Source organism: Cervus elaphus, chromosome 11, assembly GCF_910594005.1.
Source record: "Cervus elaphus chromosome 11, mCerEla1.1, whole genome shotgun sequence".
NCBI classification, from domain to species: Eukaryota; Metazoa; Chordata; class Mammalia; order Artiodactyla; family Cervidae; genus Cervus; species Cervus elaphus.
Genome location: NC_057825.1, coordinates 99533993 through 99555759, shown reverse-complemented (window position 1 = coordinate 99555759; position 21767 = coordinate 99533993). Strand labels below are relative to the sequence as shown.

The following is a 21767-nucleotide window of genomic DNA, read 5'->3' as shown; positions in this document are numbered from 1 at the left end:
TAATTCCAATTAAGGTTGCTAATCAACTGACCTGAAAATAGGGAGCGTATCCTGGATTATCTAGGTGGACTCAGTAATCACAAGGGAGGCAGAAGAGGGTCAGAAGGAGATGTGACTGTGGAGGAATGTTCAGAGAGATGCAATGTTACTGGTTTAAAGATGGAGAAAGGGGATCACAGGTCAAGGAATGCAATTAACCTCTAGAAGGAGGGAAAAGCAAGGGAAAGTTTCTTCCCCAGTCTCCAGAAAGAAACACAAACCTGGCTTTCATACTGATTTCAGCCCATGAGACCCAGGTCAGACTTCTATAGAACTGTAATGCTTTCATGGCATCAGTAGATCAGTTAACTCCTGTATCCTGGGTTGCTGCTGCTGCTGCTAAGTCACTTCAGTCGTGTCCGACTCTGTGCGACCCCATAGGTGGCAGCCAGGCTCTGCTGTCCCTGGGATTCTTCAGGCAAGAACACTGGAGTGGGTTGCCATTTCCTTCTCCAGTGCATGAAAGTGAAAAGTGAAAGTGAAGTCGCTCAGTCATGTCCGATTCTTTGCGACCTCATGGACTTCGGCCTACCAGGTTCCTCCATCCATGGGATTTTCCAGGCAAGAGTACTGGAGTGGGTTGCCATTGCCTTCTCCGGTATCCTGGGTTAGCAGGTCTCAGATTTAGCTGCACATTAATTAGAATTACCTGGAGCTCTTTCTGTTCCCAATACCCAGATCATATCCAGACCATCGAAGCAGAGTTTCTGGGGGTGAGATCCAGGCATTATTAAAGTTCCCCAGGTATTTTCAACATTCAGCCAGGTCAGAGAACCTCCACCTCTGGCTAACCACAAAAGCATGGAGAAGCTCTTTTTCTTGCCTCTTGGTAACTGGGACCCTGGGGTCAGAAAGGAAGTGTAAAACTACCGCCCCCAGCCCCCCGCCCCAACTAAGAACACCAAACCTACGCTTTTGGATAGAAATGGGCTCCATTTGAACCCTTGGCCATTTAGTAGCTTAGAAATTGGATCCCATCTCTCCTTACTAGGCAAGAATGCAGATAGCTCTCTTGTTTCATATTTTTCATTTTTGGCTGCACTGGGTCATTATGGCTGTGCGCAGGCTTTCTCTAGTTGCAGTGTGAGGGCTTCTCATTACAGTGGCTTCTCTTGTGGAGCATGGGCTCTAGGTGCACGGGCTTCAATAGTCGCAGCATGTGGGCTCAGTAGTCGCAGCACACTGGCTTAGTTGCTCTGTGCCATGTGGAATCTTCCTGGGCCAAGGATTGAACCCGTGTTTTCCAATCCACGTTGGAAGGTGGATTCTTAACCACTGGACCCGCAGAGAGGGCCACAGGCAACTCTCTAATGGTGTTTATTAAACAAGCTGCAAAGACAGAACAAAGGCCTTTTTTTTTTTTCTGGAACCATTTGAGCAAGTTACTGATCAGATGCCCCATCACAGGAGAGTGTGTGTTTCCTACAGACGTTCTTTGTGTAACTTCAGTATGACTATCAAAATCAGGATATTACAACTTGTACTTTTTTTTTATCATTTAATCCTCAGACCCTATTCAGGTTTTGCTAAATGTTCCAAGAATGTCTTATAGCAAAGAATCCAGTTCGTGGTGCCTTTAGTTTTCATGTTACTTTAACCTCCTCCACACTGGAACATTTCTTCAGCCTTTCCTCGATTCTCATGTCCTTGACACTTTTAAGGGCTTCCTTTGTGGCTCAGCTGGTAAAGAATTCTCCTCCAATGCGGGACACCTGGATTCAATCCCTGGATTGGGAAGATCCCCTGGAGAAGGGGAAAGCTACCCACTCCAGTATTCTGGCCTGGAGAATTTCATGGACTGTATAGGAGATACCCCACATACAAGGTCAGGAGCGGCGGTGGTGAGGAGATACCCCACGTTCAAGGTAAGAGAAACCCCACTAAGATGGTAGGCACTGAGAGAGGGCATCAGAGGGTAGACAAACTGAAACCACAGTCACAGAAAACTAGCCAATCTGATCACACGGACCACAGCCTTGTCTAACTCAATGAAACTAAGCCATGCGTATAGGGCCACCCAAGACGGTCAGATCATGGTGGAGAGTTCTGACAAAATGTGGTCCACTGGAGAAGGGATTGGCAAGCCACTTCAGTATTCTTGCCTTGAGAACCCCATGAACAGTATGAAAACGCAAAAAGATAGGACACTGAAAGATAGCTCCCCAGCTCGGTAGGTGCCCAATATGCTACTGGAGATCAGTGGACAAATAGCTCCAGAAAGAATGAACGGATGGAGCCAAAGCAAAAACAACACCCAGTTGTGGATGTGACTGGTTATAGAAGCAAGGTCCAATGCTGTGAAGAGCAATATTGCATAGGAACCTGGAATGTTAGGTCCATGAATCAAGGCAAATTGGACATGGTCAAACAGGAGATGGCAAGAGTGAACGTCGACATTCTAGGAATCAGCAAACTAAAACGGACTGGAATGGGTGAATTTAATTCAGATGACCATTATATCTACTACTGTGGGCAGGAATCCCTTAGAAGAAATGGAGTAGCCCTCATAGTCAACAAAAGAGTCCAAAATGCAGTACTTGGATGCAGTCTCAAAAACGACAAAAAATTTGTTTCCAAGGCAAACCATTCAATATCACGGTAATCCAAGTCTATGCCCTGACCAATAATGCTGAAGAAGCTGAAGTTGAACAGTTCTATGAAGACCTACACAACCTTTTAGAACTAACACCCAAAAAAGATGTCCTTTTCATTACAGGGGACTGGAATGCAAAAGTAGGAAGTCAAGAAACGCCTGGAGTAACAGACAAATTTGACCTTGGAATATGGAATGAAGTAGGGCAAAGTCTAATAGAGTTTTGCCAAGAGAATGCACTCATCATAGCAAACACCCTCTTCCAACAACACAAGAGAAGACTCTACACATGGACATCACCAGATGGCCAAACCAAAATCAGATTGGATATATTCTTTGCAGCCAAAGATGGAGAAGCTCTATACAGTCAGCAAAAACAAGACCAGGAGCTGACTGTGGTTCAGATCATGAACTCCTTATTGCCAAATTCAAACTGAAATAGAAGAAAGCAGGGAAAACCACTAGACCATTCAGGTATGACCTAAATCAAATCCCTTACGATTATACAGTGGAAGTGACAAATAGATTTAAGGAACTAGATCTGATAGAGTACTTGATGAACTATGGATGGAGGTTCGTGACATTGTACAGGAGACGGGGATCAAGACCATCCCCAAGAAAAAGAAATACAAAAAAGCAAAATGGTTGTCTGAGGAGGCCTTACAAATAGCTGTGAAATGAAGAGAAGCGAAAAGCAAAGGAGAGAAGGAAAGATACACACATTTGAATGCAGAGTTCCAAAGAATAGCAAGGAGAGATAAGAAAGCCTTCCTCAGTGATCAGTGCAAAGAAATAGAGGGAAATAATAGAATGGAAAAGACTAGAGATCTCTTCAAGATGATTAGAGATACCAAAGGAACACTTCATGCAAAGATGGGCACAATAAAGGACAGAAATGGTGTGGAGCTAACAGAAGCAGAGGATATTAAGAAGAGGTGGCAAGAATACACAGAAGAACTGTACAAAAAAGATGACCCAGACAATCACAATGGTGTGATCACTCACCTAGAGCCAGACATCCTGGAATGTGAAGTCAAATGGGCCTTAGGAAGCATCACTACGAAAAAAGCTAGTGGAGGTGATGGAATTCCAGCTGAGCTGTTTCAAATCCTAAAAGATGACGCTGTGAAAGTGCTGCACTCAATATGTCAGCAAATTTGGAAAATTCAGCAGTGGCCACAGGACTGGAAAAGGTCAGTTTTCATTCCAATCCCAAAGAAAGGCAATGCCAAAGAATGCTCAAACTACAGCACAATTGCACTCATCTCACATACTAGTAAAGTGCTCAAAATTCTCCAAGCCAGGCTTCAGCAATACATGAACCGTGAACTTCCAGATGTTCAAGCTGGATTTAGGAAAGGCAGAGGAAGCAGAGATCAAATTGCCAACATCTGTTGGATCATCAAAAAAGCAAGAGAGTTCCAGAAAACATCTATTTCTGCTTTATTGATTATGCCAAAGCATTTGACTGTGTGGAGCACAATAAACTGTGGAAAATTCTGAAAGAGATGGGAATACCAGACCACCTGACCTGCCTCTTGAGAAATCTGTATGCAGGTCAGGAAGCAACAGTTAGAACTGGACATGGAACAACAAGACTGGTTCCAAATCGGGAAAGGAGTACATCAAGGCTGTATATCATCACCCTGCTTATTTAACTTATATGCAGAGTACATCATGAGAAACGCTGGGCTGGATGAAGCACAAGCTGGAATCAAGATTGCCAGGAGAGATATCAATAGCCTCAGATATGCAGATGACACCACCCTTATGGCAGAAAGTGAAGAGGAACTAAAAGGCCTCTTGATGAAAGTGAAGGAGGAAAAAAAAAAAAAAGAAAATGAAGGAGGAGAGTGAAAAAGTTGGCTTAAAGCTCAACATTCAGATAACTAAGATCATGTTGTCCGGTCCCATCACTTCATGGCAAATAGATGGGGAAACAGTGGAAACAGTGGCTGACTTTATTTTTCTGGGCTCCAAAATCACTACAGATGGTGACTGCAGCCATGAAATTAAAAGACACTTACTCCTTGGAAGCAAAGTTATGACCAACCTAGACAGTATATTTAAAAGCAGAGACATTACTTTGCCAAGGTCCATCTAGTCAAGGCTATGGTTTTTGCTGTAATCATGTATGGATGTGAGAGTTGGACCATAAAGAAAAGCTGAGTGCCGAAGAATTGATGCTTTTGAACTGTAGTGTTGGAGAAGCCTCTTGAGAGTCCCTTGGACTGCAAGGAGATCCAACCAGTCCATCCTAAAGGAGATCAGTCCTAAGTGTTCATTGGAAGGGCTGATTTTGAAGCTGAAAGTCCAACACTTTGGCCACCTGATTTGAAGAGCTGACTCATTTGAAAAGACCCTGATGCTGGGAAAGATTGAGGGTAGGAGGAGAAGGGGACTTCAGAGGATGCTATGATTGGATGGCATCACCAACTCAATGGACATGAGTTTGGGTAAACTCTGGGAGTTGGTGATGGACAGGGAGGCCTGGTGTGCTCTGGTCCACGGGGTCGCCAAGAGTCGGACATGACTGAGGGACTGAACTGAACTGACTGATAGTCTCTGGGATCACAGAGCCAGACATGACTGAGCAACTTTTACTTTTGACACTTAAAAAATTACAACTTGGGTTTGTCTGCTGTTCCCTCATGACTGGATTCAGGTTATGTATGTTGGGCAGAAGTAACAAGAGTGATACTGGACCCATCTCAGTGAGCATGCGATGTTGATTTGTCCCACTGCTGATGAATGGGGCTTCCCTGGTAGCTCAGCTGGTAATGAATCTGCCTGCAATGCAGGAAACCCCAGTTGAATTCCTGGGTCGGGAAGATCCCCTGGGGAAGGGATAGGCTACCCACTCCAGTATTCTTTGGCTTTCCTGATGGCTCAGATGGTAAAGAATCTGCCTGCAATGAGGGAGACCTGGGTTCTATCCCTGGGTTTGATCCCTGGGTTGGGAAGATCCCCTGGAGAAGGGCATGGCAACCCACTCCAGTATTGTTGCCTGGAGAATCCCATGGACAGAGGAGGCTGGCAGGCTACTGTCCAGGGGGTTGCAGAGAGTCAGACACAACTGAGCGACTAAGCACAGCATTTTGCTGATAAGGTGTTCACTTTGATAACTTAATTAAAGTAATGTCTGCCAGGTTTCCCCACTGTGCAGTTGTCCTTTAATTATTATTATCAGAACTTTAAAAAAATACTTGAGTTCAGTTCATTTCAGTCACTCAATTGTGTCCGACTCTTGGCGACCCCATGAATCGCAGCACTCCAGGCCTCCCTCTCCATCACCAACTCCCGGAGTTTACTCAAACTCATGTCCATCGAGTTGGTGATGCCATCCAGCCATCTCATCCTCTGTCGTCCCCTTCTCCTCCTGCCCCCAATCCCTCCCAGCATCAGGGTCTTTTCCAATGAGTCAACTCTTCGCACGAGGTGGCCAAAGTATTGGAGTTTCAGCTTCAGCATCAGTCCTTCCAGTGAACACCCAGGACTGATCTCCTTTAGGATGGACTGGCTGGATCTCCTTGCAGTCCTAGGGACTCTCAAGAGGTCAGGGGCGGCAGCTGAGAGGAGCAACCCCACGTCCAAGGAGTGGTGGCTGTGCAGGCGCATGAGGGCTGAGCGGAGTTACTCCACGTTCAAGGTCAGGAGGGGCGGCCGTGAAGAGATTCCCCATGTCCAAGGTAAGAGAAACCCAAGTAAGATGGTAGGCACTGAGAGAGGGCGTCAGAGGGCAGACAGACTGAAACCATAATCGCAGAAAACTAGCCAATCTGATCACAGGACCACAGCCTTGTCTAACTCAATGAAACTAAGCCATGCCGTGTGGGGCCACCCAAGACAGACAGGTCATTGTGGAGAGTTCTGACAAAATGTGGTCCACTGGAGAAGGGATTGGCAAACCACTTCAGTATTCTTGCCTTGAGAACCCCATGAATAGTATGAACAGTATGAAAAAAATACTTAGTTATGTGTTTATTTACATATACATATATCCACCCTCTTTTTAGATTCTTTCCCCACACGTGCCATTGCAGAGTGTTAGGTAGAGTTCCCTGTGCTGTACAGTAGGTGCTTACTAGTTATGCTTTATATATAGTAGTGTGTATATGTCAGTCCTGATCTTCCCACTTACCCCTCCCCCATCCCAACAAACGTGTTGGTTTTCTACATCTGACTCTACTTCTGTGTTATAAATAAGCTCACTGTAGTCTTTTTTAAGATCCCACATATAAGCAGTGTCTCAGTTTGTCCTTCTCTGTCTGACTTACTCCACTCAGTATGATAATCTCTAGGACCATCCATGTTGCTGCAAATGGCATTACTTTGTTCTTTTTATGGCTGAGTAACATTCCATTATATACACACACCACATCTTCTTTACCCGTTCCTCTGTTGATGGCCATCCAGGTTGCTTCCATGTTCTGGCTATTGTAAATAGTGCTGCAATGAACATTGGGGTACAGGTATCTTTTTTATTTATGGTTTTCCCTGCCCTTTAATTATTAATAAGTATTTAATGGGGTAATACTTTGAGATGTCAATATCCTGTTCCTCATCAAACTTTCAATTTACTAATTTATGTCAGTATAGACTCATGCTTTTATATTGTATTCAGCAAATTATAATTCATAACTGTCATTATTTTTTGATGTTTAATTTGTTCCAGATTTGACCAGTGGAACTTCTTCAGGCTGGCTCCATGGTCTTTTGACAGGTCCCTATCATTCTTGTAGCACTTCTTCTATCCTCTGACACAAAATGTCCCAGGCTGTTAATAAACCCATGAGGTAGGTGCTATTATTATCATCCTCACATTAGAGATACAGAAACCTAGGAACAGCTCAGGATTATGCAGCTAGTTAGTTATGGTAGCAGAATTGTGAATCCAGACCATTTAGCTCAGGCCTGAGTTTTTCTCCCTAACTTTTAATTCTGAAATAATTTTAGACTTACAGAAAAGTTGCAAAAATAGTACAGAGTTCCTGATTACCTTTCATCCAGTTTCCACTGACATTAACCTGTGACATTAACACACAGTGCTGTGACTGAAACCAGGGAATTCACATTGATGCATCACTGTTAACTGATTTTTCCAGCTTTCTCAGTAAGGCCCTTTCTGATCCACTGCATTTCATCATCACAGCCTCTTACGTCTCCAACCTGTGACAATTGCTTAGTCTTTGTCTTTATATCCTGTCACTTTTGAACAAGACACCTGGTCCATTCATGTGTAGAATGCCCTCAGTTTGGGTTTGCCTGCTGTTTGTTCCTGGTTAGACTGAGGGTGTCCAAGAAGACAGAGGCGACATTGCAGCCTCTTATGTACCACCTCAAGATAACGACTCACTGCCTGGATGTAAACTTGGATAATCTGATTAAGGTGATATTTCCTAGGTTCCTCCCCTGTATAGTTACTATTTTTTCCTTTTTAAACTAGTAAGTACCTCATGGGTATATACTTTGAGATAATGCAAATGTCCTTACTTTTGCTTGTTTTTGTATCCATTTCTGCCTGCACCAGTGGTGACTGGGATGTTTGCCTAAGGGTGATTTTCTTTCTCTACTATTCCTTCTACATTCATTAACTGTAATTCAGTAAGAAAGAACTGCCCCTTCTCCCCTGTGTGTATATATATATATATATATATATATATATATATATATAAAATTATTTTTCTCAGACTGGACTCATGATTAATTAATGATTTGCAATCCATTACAGACCTGACTACTGGTTGCTCCTTCAAGTTGGTTCCTGAATCCTTTAGACAAGCCCCTTCCACAAGATATCCCAGGCTCAGATCTCTGCCCCAGGTCTGCAGTTTCTCCAAGGAGCACTGACTCCTTTTGAAGAACTGTATTTAGAAACCAAGATCTAGGTATTTTATGTGCTTACTCCTACTGGGGTGTTGCTGCCTTCCACATACAGCTATAACCATGCACCCCCAGCTGACTGCCCATCACCCAAGACACAGCTGAAAGCCCTCTCAAGGGCCCCTACATGCTCACTCCAGCTTACCCCTTTGGTTTACCTCACATCATAGCCAAAGACCACTCACCCTGACCTGCTGCTTTGGCATCACTCTGGTCCATGTCTTTTTTTCTAGCCCCATGGGTCCCAGGCGTCTGTTTGAACTCTTAACCTCTCCCAGGAACATGCCCTATTTACCTGGCTAACCCCTCCTGGACAAAAGCAAGTCAGCCTGCCCCACCTCCTGGCTTAGGCACAGCAATTCTGTACTGAAACAGTCTGTTTACCTTTCTCCTCTGATATGTAAGTTTTGGGTAGCAAAGATATGTCTTGTTTACCATTGGTTCCAAACACATAACACTTCCTGGACCTACTGTATGTGTTCAAGTATTTGATGGAGTAAGGAGAGGGTAGTCCCTTCAAACTCACTTCTCACGGCTCCCTCTTCCTCCACAGCCCTTCCTCTCCATGCCACTCAGCTTCTTCCTTCAGAACCCAGCTCGATACAGCCTTCTACATCTCTCCCATCACCCGCCCTTCTTGTCTGAACTTGGAACTTGCATCAGTATTGGTGTGGCTTCATCGGAGCCAGGCTGCAGAGGTGCTCCAAACAGAACAGGTGAGAACACGGGCCCACCAAACCCCATCTGCCACAAGGACCCATCTGGGAATAAGGGGGAGGAGGGCAGCCTGTCACCTGCTTCTCCTGCTGAACCGCAGCAGGTGTGTAAAGAGCCTGGGGAATTGTGCCACCAGGTTGAGAGCCCAACCTCCAGGGCCTCCCGTGCCGCGTTGCCCCACCAACCGCTGAGACCGCAGGCTTCTGAGCAGCCACCAGAGCCCCTCTGCTTTGGTCCCCAGGGGTGTGTGAGCAATCAGCACAAAGAAACACATGAAAACAGAGCCATGCGCTGGGCCTTTTTCATAATTATTACTATAATGACTTACAAAAAATGTTTTTTTCAGGCAACTGTGTTAAGTTATTGTATGTATGTGGGAGAGGGAGATGGGGGTCCTGGCCATAGGGTAAATGAAGACCTCTTTCATGGGAGAAGTGGGAGGAGGAAATGTGCCTCCCGTCTCCCCCACTAGGTCTGACTCCTGATTAAGTGGCTTCCCCTCAACAAATGAAGACCATTAACCCTTCCCGTCCCAGGTACTGGGGTAAAGGAGAGGGAGCAGCAGGTCCATGCAGCGCTTTGACGAGGAGAACGCACAACCCGCTGTGGCTGCCCAAACCCCGTGCATCCTGTCCTGGTTCCACAGGGTTGGGCCCTGGCCCATACCCCGTCACCGGGGACGGAAGACTGCCTAGAACTCAGTCTACACCAAAGCACCCATCTGGGAAGATGAGAGGACAGAGCGTGAGGGGGTCAGGGACGCCACGGTGTGGCCTTCTGGGTTGCCCTGCTGGGTGAGGACAAGGATGCGGCACAAGCAGCGGCGACACCCAGAGGGAACTGCTGGTGCCCCCCCCACCCCCAACTCCCCAGGGCTAGTCACCCAGGCATCCAGGCACTCTCGGAGGGCTACTGTCAGAGGCAATGGGGGCGTTCCGGTGTCTGGTCTTGGAGCTTGGGGAAGCTGAGAACCACGGGCCTAACTGGCTCTGCCAAGGGGGACACCCAGAACCACCCAAAGCTGGGCCCCTCAATTCCTATCTTCCAGCTCCAGCCTCCCATCCATGCAGCTAACTGTGACTATATGTGTGTGTGTGTATGTGTGCGCACATGTAAACATGTGTGTAGGGGAGGCTTCAGGGAAGCGCTGCTGCACCACTTGCCCAGGGTTCAGGGCATGCAGGAGGTCCAGGCCTCATCTGTGAACCCAACCACAGAGGGTTAAGGACTCTGGTTCCCCCTTCCTCCCAGAGCTACGCCTTCCTCCTTGGGCACTAGAAGGTTTTTCGATGAATAGCCCGGGAGCCGTCCTCTTCATATTCCTTTTTGGATACCCACATCTTCTTAAAAGTGTCCAGTGAGGCCAGGATAGAGCCCCTGTGAGGAGGGAGGGAGAGCATTCTTGGGGACCTGAGGGCTGAGCCAGCCACCCGCCCTGGGCGCCCCAGGACTCCCCTTCTCTAACCTGCGGGGGACATCCACCCACCTCCACCTGGCCTGGACCAGCCCGGGAAGAAGTGTGCAGAGCACAGTGGCCTCCTCCCAGAGCCCTGGCTCTGGGCCCCGCCTTACCCGATCCACGTGGAGTACAGCCGTTCCTGAGGGGCCGAGATCTGGAGGGAACAAGCACAGCGTAACCGCCCTGACCCCCCAGCACCCCTATCCCAGCCTTGGGGGCATTTCCCCCAGTGCCTGCGGCCAGGCCTCAGCTGGGAGCAGGCGGAGCAGCAGGGCCGGGCTGGGTGTGAAGTCAGAGGACATCTGAAGGTGCTTCTTGCCCTTCCCTCCCCAGGTCAAGGTTGCCCAGCACCCCTATGCCCTACAGGGACTCCCCACAACCTCACCTTGATTTTGACATCCTTTGGGGCAAGCTTCTTCACTTCACTTAGTAATCGATCGCCAAAGCCTGTGAACACAAGGCTGGCTGAACCCAGGGTCCACATCTGACCCCTCATCACTAGCTCCCTCACATCCAACTTCTGGTGCCTCAGCCCCAGCTACTTTTTTTATTTTTTAAGCTACTATTTTATTTTTTGGCCATGCCATGCAGCATGTGGGATCTTAGTTCTCCAAACAGGGATCGAACCCATGCCCCCTGTAGTGGAAGTGTGCAGTCTTAACCACTGGACTGCCAGGGAAGTCCTTGTTTTAGTCATTCTTGCCAGGAGTGAGGGTGGAGAGAACCACACCAAAGGCAGAAAAGATCCAGCAGTGTGCTTGCAGGTGGGCCCGCTTCCCACTTCAGGAAGGAAGGAAGGTAGCAGGAGATGGAACTCCCAAGTCACCCACCTCTGCCTGACCCCTACTCTCTCCCCCTTGACACTCCAGAGCCAAAACCACCAGAAGCAGTCAAAGGCAAATGATGAGTCAGGAAACAAGCAGTCACTTTCATCCAGTATACAGGCAAATGTCTCGCACAGTGTTGGGATGGCGCTGGGGGACTCTCTGCCATAACTGGGGGAGCCTCTCAGGAGGGAAACTTGTGATATCTACCAGGTATCAAATGCACACATGTGTACCCTCTGACCCAGCAATTCCACCCCTAGGATTTATCTTTCAGGTATCTTCCCATGATGTGAAATGACAGTACACGCAATCACCCAGTGGAACAGTTTTGTGATGAGAAAGAATTTCACCACTTCCAAGGCCATCGGCAGGTTTTTTCCACCACCTCCAAGGCCGTCAGCAGGTTAATGGTTCAATGGCACATCCAGCCCTCATGGCCAGATAAAGAGAACCTACACAAACATCCGCTGTCTGTGGAGCAAAACCAACAACACAGGGCGTGGAGCTGGAGAGTATGCTCGTGTTCCTGCTCTTTGTGCTCCTGCTCTGTCGCTAAGTCAGGTCTGACTCTTTGCAACCCCGTGGACTGTAGCCCGCCAGGCTCCTCTGTCCATGGAATTCTCCAGGCTAGAATACTGGAGTGGGTTGCCATTTCCTTCTCCAAGGGATCTTCCTGAGCCACGGATTGAACCCATATCTCCTGCATTGGCAAGCTGATTCTTTACTACGGAGCCATCTGGAAAGTCCAGAGAGTACTCCAGGGCTGAGTAAAAAGGATGCTTTATTTAGGCACAGATGTTACCTGAGCAACTAACAATAACTGTGGGGAGGAACTGGGTGACCAGGACAATAGAAGGCAGACTTCATCAAATACATTTTAGACCTCATTAAACTTACCATCTATTTGTAAACAAAATTTAATTTCAAATCTATCCTTTAAAAAAAAAAACCTCACTGAACACCCAAAAAACCCACAGAAAACGGGCCATGTCCCAGGCTTTCAGGAATTGGGGTGCAGTCTGAGGGCCCCGCTACCTGTGGCCTCCAAGCCATACCATCCTGACCAACTAGGTACCTTTGAAAAGCGTGGAGCCACCAGAAAGCATGATGTTGGCGAACAGCGTGCGGCGCAGATCCATGTCAGACTTGTGGATGGCGAAGACCAGCACCTCATGGAGTCCCTCACTCTCATCCCCTATCAGGTCTGGCTGGAACAGCAGCTCAGGGGCCCGGAACCGCGCTGGTCCCACCTTTGGAACACAAGATGAAGTTGGTCCCGCCTCCTCCAGTCCCGGCATCACCACCCTCCCCCGCCCGGCCTGAACTTACGTTGAGCGTGCTGCCGTCTGGCAGGGTGTACTGCACCTTCTCTGTCTCCAGGGCCTCATCCTTCTGCGGGTTGATGGACAGGTAGCAGGCCCGCTGCAGTGGGCAGAGACAGGGCCCTCAGGAGGTGGCCACAGGGACTCGCACGCCCAGGGCTCAACCTCATGCTGGGTCCGACCACCCCCGCTTCCCCCACTCCCTGCCCCACGTTACCTCTTTGATGGTCCGGACGACCTCAAACTCAGCCGAGGTGTGAAAGTCCGCCCCCTCCTTGCGCAGCAGCAGCCGGAGGTAGCGGGAGACGTCGCGGCCGGCGATGTCCACCCGCATGATGGAGTGCGGCATGGCGAAGCCCTCGTAGACGGGGACGGCGTGCGTGACCCCATCCCCCGAGTCCAAAACCACTCCCGTCGTGCGTCCTGTGGCGTACCTGTCACCAGGTCAGCATCCCTTCACCTCAGCCACTGAGGCACTGGGACCTCCGCACCCCTGGAAGGGACCCCGGGGCATGTGCATTATCTGGTCTAAGAAAGGGACCCATGGGCCCCCCATAGGGATGGTCATCAGGTGGCTGTTTGTACAGGGAAGTCAGGCGCCACAGCATCCCGATCAGGAGGTCAGAGACGCAGGGACCAGGGCCGAGAGAGCACTCACAGGCTGAGCACGGCCTGCATGGAGATGAACAGGGCCGGCACGTTGAAGGTCTCGAAGAACACCTCCGCCGCCTTCTCCCGGTTCTTACTCGGGTTGAGCGGCGCTTCCGTAAGAAGAACAGGATGCTGCAGGCGACGGCAGGGTTGTGGGCAGGTGCAAAGGCAACCTGCAGGCCCCACCGGGATCTTTCTAGGGAGCCACCTACCCCTGGAGCACACGAACCTGCCGCCTCTCATCCCTCCCAAGGGCGCCGGCACGTCATCTGCCAGCAGTGTCTTCCAAAGACCCAGCGCCCCCTGAAATATTCTACTTGGCAGCCGCTAGCTATGCAGACCCACACCCACACAATGCGGGGCGGCAGGGACCCACACGCACACAGTGTGGGGAGGCAGGGGCGGCAGGGACCCCCACCCACACAATGCGGGGTGGAGGGGAGGCGGGGACCCCCACCCACACAATGCCGGGCAGAGGGGAGGCAGGGACCCCCACCCACACAATGCCGGGCGGCAGGGGCTGCAGGCCAGAGAAGGTGTGGAGGCCTGATGCAGACGCCGCAGGCGGGGCAGGGGGAGGGCGCCGCGGCCCCACCTCCTCGGAGAAGGTTTGCAGCTGGTCCTTGGAGTAGACGTACTGCCAGATGCGCTCCATGTCGTTCCAGTCCCTCACCATGCCGTGCTCCATGGGGTAGCGGATAGCCAGCAGCCCCCGATGCTCCTGCAGACCGGGAGGCCGGAGGTGGCAGCAGACACTCACCCAGCAGCTGTTCTCTGCCCTCCGGGGGCCACCCCTTCATCCGCTCACCGGGGGTCCCTGTGCCCCTTAGATCCTTAACCCAGCATGGGTTCATCTGTCCAGTTGTTTCCCTGGCTCTGAGAGTCCAGCCTGTTTCGAAGACCCGGACCACAGGGGGTGGTGGTATGCTCCCCTGAACCCCACAGTTCCCCCATTCCTTCCCCCACGGCCCGTGTCCTCTACACTCACTACTAGCACATCCTTCCCTTCCAGCCTCACACACGGCCTGACCTCCAGCTCCACCACCACTTCAGTCCCCATTCCCATCAGCGCCGGGAGCCTCTGTGGAGGCCAATCCTGCTACAGCCCGTCCTATGTGGCCCCCTCCTGCAGTTAATGCTGCCACCTCTCCTCCCAGCTCTTCAGCCAGCACAGGTGTCTCTTGCAGAGACCTGCCCTTCAACTTTCCCTCCAACGTGGTTCTTCTGTCCAGCACCATTTGGCCTCTCACCCATGCCTGCAGCTCCTGCTGACCCCATTTTCTGGGTCCTCAGCACCCCTTCCTGTCTTCCCCAGGTGCCTAAACTGCACTTGCTCGTTAGTCCCTGCCAGCCCCCCCAACCCCCCAGCTGGAGCACAGAGCTGGCCTCACTTGATTAGTTATCAGTCCAGTGACTCAGGCTTTAAACTTACTTTTTAACTGGTTCTTTCCTCTGTGGCTTCTAAAGGAAGGGGCATGAAGTGGTCTTACTGTGTTGCCTTACACAGGAACCCTGGGCCAGCTCACAGAGCAAATGGACCACAGTGCTTATGGCACCCAGCAGATGGTCCCAGAGAGAGCCCTCTCTGGAGGTTCAGCTCTGACCACCAGTCAAGGCTCCTGGGACAGAAGACCTCAACCCAGGCACAGACAGGCACCACAGATGTTACCTCTGCTTTTGGTCCGATAAAGAGGTCTCCTTCCAGGGCTCCAGCCATCACCCGCATGTGCTTGGGGCGCCCGACACTGCAGGGACAGGAAAAGTCAGGGAGATGGGCAGGGGACATAGCTGAGCCTAGTCCAGGAAAACCAAAGTCTGACTCCAATAGTCAGAACCTAGGCCTATGGGCCACAAGACCACAGAGCAGGCCTTGGAAGGACAGAAGACTCAGGGTCAGAAGAAAAGGGGTTCCCACCATTTCCCACCAGCCCTCCCAGAGAGGGCCAAGAGGTCTAGACCCTCAGCCCTGGCAGAGGGTCTCGGATTTCACGGGGGCAGAACAAGGTGGGGTGGCCCCAGGAAGCAGGGCCATGGATCTTCGTATACCCCTCTCTCAGTCAGTCCCGTCCTTCTCCCTGCCAGGGCTTCTGGAACACAGATGCAGCTCTTGGCAGAGTGGACAAGCTGCCATTCCAAAATCTGACCAAGTTTCCCTGCACGTCAAGAGGAACCTTTAATTACACTCCAGGTGAGTTCAGAAAGGACAGCTGAGGCCTGAATGCCCCATGCCGGCTCTGTCTTCACATGGCCAGTTACTTCGGGGGCCTGAGGACTCCCCTACTCTGGCTTCAGCCACTAAGCTTTAAGGCCTCCAGGATTTGAGACGAAACACCATCAAGGGAAAACTTCCCAACGGGCTTGAGCGGCCGGTGGAATGCTCCCAACTTTCCCTGGGTTTCACTCCCCTCTCTCCTCTGCCACCACTGGCATCATTCTGGGAAGGATTCCCCTGACTGCACAATGTATCTCCTAGAGTCTGAAAATGAATGAGCCCTGAAGAGAACACTTCCTGGGAGGAGGGAGTGGCAGTAACTCCCCAATCTTTCTCCTCTGAGTTTACATCTCTCCTGTATCCTTGCTGCTGCTGCCATGCCCTGTCCCCAGGGGGATGCTGGTGGTAGCCGCTCCTTTCTGGCTCCAGGAGGGACCAAAACCAGACTCAGAGGGGTGGGGGAGGCCCAGAGCACCTGACTTCTCCTGCCATAGCCCTTCACAGCACCAGCTTCACAAATCTGGTGTTTTCCCCTACAGGCGGGGGCAAGAGTTAGCCTCAAAGAAGGTTGTGACACAGAACCCATGTTCTTCCCAGAAGCAAACCAAAGGGTTAGGAATACTGCCTGAGCAACACTTACTAGTTTGGAAAACAATATTTGGGAATCTGGTCTCCTGCAAAGCCGGCCTTGATCACCCCGGAACCCTGCAAAGAAAAACAGCAGTTAGATTCCAACATTCATCTCCAGGTGAAGGTGGTGCCCTGCTGTGGAGAGGCCTACCTCCCACAGTAGCCTGGGAAGGAAGCCTGAGATCCTGCCAAGAGGGCAAGGCCATTTACACGTACACCAGTGGTTCAAAACTAGGGGCAACTTTGCATCTCGTCACCATAATTTGAGGGCTTCCTAGGTGGCTCAGTGGTAAAGAATCTGCCTGCCAATGCAGGAGATGTGGGGTCAGTCCCTGTGTTGGGAAGATACCCTGGAGAAGGAGATGGCAACCCACTCCAGTATTCTTGCCCGGGAAATCCCATGGACAGAGGAGGCTGGTGGGCTGCAGTCCATGGGGCCATAAAGATTCAGACACAACTTAGCACTGGAGCATGCACGCAGCCCCAAATCTGACAATGTCTGAAGACTGGGGGCAGAGGCTGTTATTGGCATCTAGTGGGTAGAGGCTAGGGATGCTGCTCAACATCCTACAGAGCACAGGGCAGCCCCTCATCATCAAGAATTATCCAAGCCAGAATGTCACCAGTGTACACCCTCCTAGGCACACTTGTGGGGCAGCTCCAGGCAGGAGGACTCCTTAGCAGCACAAGTGACTCCCAAAGCCCAGCTAGAAACAACCCTTAAGGTTTTTCAACATGCTTGAAAAAGCATGGCCCACTCCCCTCAGAAGCCATGGACCACATACAGAACTGGCTGGGGAAGATTACTGGGTGCATGGGGATCAACTAGCACCCTTCCTCAAGTGGCTTCCCCAGAGATAACAGGAGAACTTAGTCTGTTCCAGCGTGGAAGCTGGATGGAGACTTTTAAAGGGATCCTGGTATCTAGAAACCTCCCACCCACAGCAGGAATCAGCATCTCAACCTCTCTCCCCACCACCCATCACCACCCTTGGGGCCTGTAGAGCAGAAATAAACATCGCCTAGAGTTTGGGGGAGAATGGATACATGTGTACATATCGCTGAGTCCCTTCGCTGCTCACCTGAAACTATCAGAACATTGTTTTTTAATTGGCTATTCTCCAATACAAAATGGGCTTCTTGTGTGGTGCTCATGGTAAAGAACCGGCCTGCCAAAGCGGGAGACAGAAGAGATGTGGGTTCGATCCCTGGGTCAGGAAGAGCCCCTGGAGGAGGGCATGGCAACCCACTCCAGTATTCTTGCCTGGAGAATCCCATGGACAGAGGGGCCTGGTGGGTTATAGCCCATAGGGTTGCAAAGAGTCAGAAATGACTGAGTGACCGAGCACAAAGGCAATACAAAATAAAAAGTTTTTTAAAAAGAGAAAGAAACATCCCAAAGTTACAGAGTAGGGGGCTGGAAGCCCAGTGGGACCAAGCAGGTTGCTCTCGAAACTCATAAAGTTGTTCATTAGCCTGCCAAGAAAGGAAGTGGCTGATCCTTCCTGAAGCCTGATGGAGAGCATCCCCAAGTCCAGCTTCAGCAGTCTTATTAAACACCCCCTGCTGTGACTCAGGGCCCTCACATGGTTACTCCAAAACAGACAGCCATTCAGAGATTACATGGGGGTCATGTGCAAGGGAGACAGATCCCAGAAAGAGCAGTGAGTCATTATTAAAAACTCCAAGGCCCACAGTTCAGAGGTAGACACTCAGCTTGGGGCAGTTCCACTGATCTGTGCCCTTCACCTTCTTCCTATAGACCAGAAAGCATGCTGAGCTGAGCTCCGGTGCTGAAGGACAAGACCACCATGGAGCCCGGCAACTTTCTGCTGAGGTTTCCAACCAAGACCCCCAAACAGCTTACAGGTCCTGGGAAGAGTGGTCCTGAATTCTCTCCACTGCCCTCCCAGCTGTGGAACGTCCCCTTGGCTCAGGCAACACTTAAGGAAAGGGTCAAAGCAGGTGAGTGCCCAGCCAGGCAGCGGCGGGTATGTGGTTGGCAAAACTTAATGTGCATTTTCCCCTGTCCCAGGAAAAGGGCATAGTGGGGCCTGCCTACCCTGGACGTGCTGCGTGGGGGTGCAGCACTTGGGAAGAGCTGTTGTAGAGGCCCGCAGGTCGAGCGTCCCCAAAAGATGGGGCCAGCAGTGTGCAAAGGGGCAAACACTGTTTTTTCCCTAGTAGGAGGGCAGCCAAAGCCTCAGGAGAGGTAAACGGGCTGGAGTCGAAACCCATCCAGTGAGCCTACTCTCCACCGAGAAGGGTCCGGGGTGAGTCCCCGGGCCTGGCACATGGGTGCATCGGTCGGTCGCCCGGCTGTACCCCGGCTCTCCAGATGCTGATCAAGGGCTGCCAGACATATGGGACCCCTTCCTCTCCCGACCTCCCCGCCAGCTCAGGGAGTGCTGGGGCTGGGGTTCTCTCACGCTTGCGGGGGGCTGGTCCCGCGGCCCGGGATACAGGGCCAAGTAGGGACAGCCCGCAGGAGTGGCGGGCCGGCAACGAGTCGAGGACCAGCCAAGATCGGAGGGGGTCCCTGCGGACCTCGCCGCGTCCACCCCCGGGGGCGGGGCGCCCGCCCTCCCCCCGGTTGCCAAGCCTCACGTTGTCGATGACCACGGGCTGGTTGGCGATGATATCGTAGGACTCCATGGCCGGGCCGGGCCGGCCCTGCCCAGCAGACGGGCTGCAGTAGTAACCAACGGCTGGCAGGCAGGCAGGCAGGCGGGCGGACCGGGACCACCTCGGCTCCAGACGCGCTGCTGCGCCCCTCCCACCCCGAGCACGCAGCCTACGCGAGCCCGGCGGAGGCTTTCCAGAGGGCGGGCCCCGCGGCCAGTCACCGCTCCCACCTAGGCAGATTGACGCCGGGCGCCGGGGGCCCGCGGGGGCAAAGGGGCGGGCCCGTCGGGTGCTGGCCAGCCAATGGAGGCCGCCGGGCGCCTCCAAGGTAGGCTGCAGCGCGTGTGGGTGACGTCATCGCTCCGCGCTTAAAGAGGGCGCGGTCGGAGCCCGGCGGGCTGGTAGTTCACTTGTCCAGGACTCCCGTTTTCCTCAGCGAGCAGTCCCCAAGGAGGCCGGCTGTGGGTATTTCACACAAAGCATTTCTTATTGAGCACTGAGGAAGATCCTTTCCCTTATAAGAATGATAATTTCGTGATAACGGTAGCTGAAGTGAACGGAGCACCAGTTTAGTGCTTGCGCAGCACTTCTACCCATTTTACATAGATGATCATATTACACCCTTGCAATTACTCAGGTATTATTTCCCGATTTTACAGATACGGGAACCGACGAGCCTCAACGCGTGTGTACCTTGCTCAACAGTTATCTTGTTGGCAGCAGCTGGCATGAGCACGCGGGGAGCCTCCAACGGCTCAGGGGTCCACAGGGCAAGAAGATGCCCAGTCCTGAATTCATTGACCAGACTGAGCCATAGTTATCTGCCGCTCTATAGAACTTTCCCACTAGACTGTGAGGTTAAATTTGGTCAAGTTGAAGCACAACATCATACAGGAAAGTGCAGAAATCGTAAGTGTACATTTCAATGAATTATTAACTTGTGAACACACCTTAAAAAACAACATGAGCAGCACTCCAGAAGCCTCCCACCCCTCTTGCTCACTGCCCTCTTCTTCCTCGAAAGGGACTACTATCCTCCAGTCTACAGGTCACCACAGGTTAGTTTAGCCTATTTTGGAGTTTTATGCAAATAGAATCATAGGTATGTGTTCATTTGTATCTGGTGTCTATGCGTTCATAAAATGGGTCAGCATGCAACTGTTTAAAATAATGAAGGGGTTTTATATAATCTGATATGAAATACATCAGGACATATGGCTAAGTCAAAGCAAAGAAAGGCAGTCACAATGTCCAGAATGTTTATGTGTGAATGGCTCTGAAGAATGTCTGAGGAACCTTTAAGACTTTTTAATATGGGGAACGGGGACCACTGGTAAAGGTGGGGGAATGAAGAGCAAATTCTTTGTACAATGTAAACTTTTATTTTAATTTTTTAATATGTTCATGTATTTGTACGTGGGTGCTGAGTTGCTCAGTTGTGTCCAGCTATTGTGTGGCTCCATGGACTGTAGCCAGCCAGGCCTCTCTGTCCATGGAATTTCCCAGGCAAGAGTACTGGAGTGGATTGCCATTCCCTTCTCCAGGGGATCTTCCTGACTCAGGGATCGAACCCTCAGGAGAAGACCCTCTTGCGTCTTCTGCATTGGCAGGCAGGTTCTTTGCCATTGAGCTACCTGGGAAGCCCCTGTTCAGTATATATTACTTTTTCCTTATTTTAAAGTTGTGGTAAAATCCATGTGACATACAATTTACCACCATAACCCATTAAATTCTTTTAATTCAGGGTGTGTTGGTTTGTAGTGGGCAGTTTCGCGTATACAGCAAAGTGAACCTGGTATCCATATACACATATCCACTGTGCTTAAGATTCTTCTTAACTCATTTTAAAGTGTACGGTTCAGCGGTATTAAATACCTTTGTAATATTGTGCAACGATTGCCACTATCCATCTGCATAACATTTTTCACCTTATAACACTGAAATGCTGTACTCACTAAACAGTAACTTCCCATTTCCCATGTGACAGAATTTCCTTCCTTTTTATGGCTGAATTGTATCCCATTATATGTACATACTAAATTTTGCTTATCCATTCATCTGTTGATGAATTCTTGGGTCTCTTTCACATTTTAGCTATTGTAAGCAATACTGCTGTGAACATTGGTGTATAAATACCTCTTCAAGACTCTGCCTTCAATTCTCTGGGATATATAACAAGATATGGAATTGGACTGGATTAAAGATTCACTGTGCATGGCCCTGCCCATCAGAGCAAAACTCAGATTCCCCACAACTAGTCCCTCCCATCAGGAGGCTCCCACAAGCCTCTTACCCTTATCCATCAGAGGGAAGACAGAATGGAAACCATAGTTACAGAAAACTAACCAAACTGATCACTTGGATCACAGCCTTGTCTAACTCAATGAAAACTATGAGCCATGCTGCGTAGGGCCACCCAAGATGGATGGGTCATGGTGGAGAGTTTTGACAAAACGTGGTACACTGGAGAAGAGAATGGCAAGCCATTTCAGTAATCTTGCCTTGAGAACCCCATGAACTGTATGAGGAGGCAAAAAGATATGATAGTGAAAGATGAACTCCCCAGGTCAGTAGGTGCCCAATATGCTACTGGAGAAGAGTGGATAAATAGCTCCAGGAAGAATGCAGATGCTGAGCCAGAGCGAAAAAACACCCATTTGTGGATATGACTGGCGATGGAAGTAAAGTCTGATGCCATAAAGAATATTGCATAGGAACCTGGAATGTTAGGTCCATGAATCAAGGTAAATTTAAAGTGGTCAAACAGGAGATGGCAAGAGTGAACGTCGACATTTTAGGAATCAGTGAA

General features: G+C 50.3%; 2 protein-coding genes across 4 annotated transcripts in view; one reads left to right on the top strand and one right to left on the bottom strand.

Moving 5' to 3' along the window:
• Positions 1-9519: 9519 nt before the first annotated feature.
• On the bottom strand, positions 9520-19234 carry ACTR1B (actin related protein 1B). 3 transcript variants are annotated; one of them, XM_043918675.1, is made up of 11 exons: positions 18941-19234; positions 16344-16408; positions 15161-15236; positions 13988-14212; positions 13499-13623; positions 13058-13274; positions 12848-12940; positions 12594-12768; positions 11077-11138; positions 10805-10845; positions 9520-10609 (listed from the first exon to the last, which is right to left on the bottom strand). In XM_043918675.1, exons 1-11 carry the CDS (start codon positions 18986-18988, stop codon positions 10507-10509), a joined length of 1230 nt encoding a protein of 409 aa, XP_043774610.1. In that variant the 5' UTR covers positions 18989-19234; the 3' UTR covers positions 9520-10506. The 3 variants fall into 3 exon arrangements, with proteins under 3 accessions (XP_043774610.1, XP_043774611.1, XP_043774612.1); XM_043918676.1 differs by having other exon boundaries at positions 14087-14212; positions 18941-19231; XM_043918677.1 differs by lacking the exon at positions 13988-14212 and having other exon boundaries at positions 18941-19232.
• A 605-nt stretch (positions 19235-19839) lies between these two features.
• The window catches only part of C11H2orf92 (chromosome 11 C2orf92 homolog), a 53762-nt gene continuing 51834 nt past the window's right edge, over positions 19840-21767 (top strand). The window contains exons 1-2 of the mRNA XM_043918678.1: positions 19840-19867; positions 19983-20016. The gene's annotated coding sequence lies outside the window, so the exon portion shown is untranslated. The remainder of the gene's footprint in view (positions 19868-19982; positions 20017-21767) is intronic.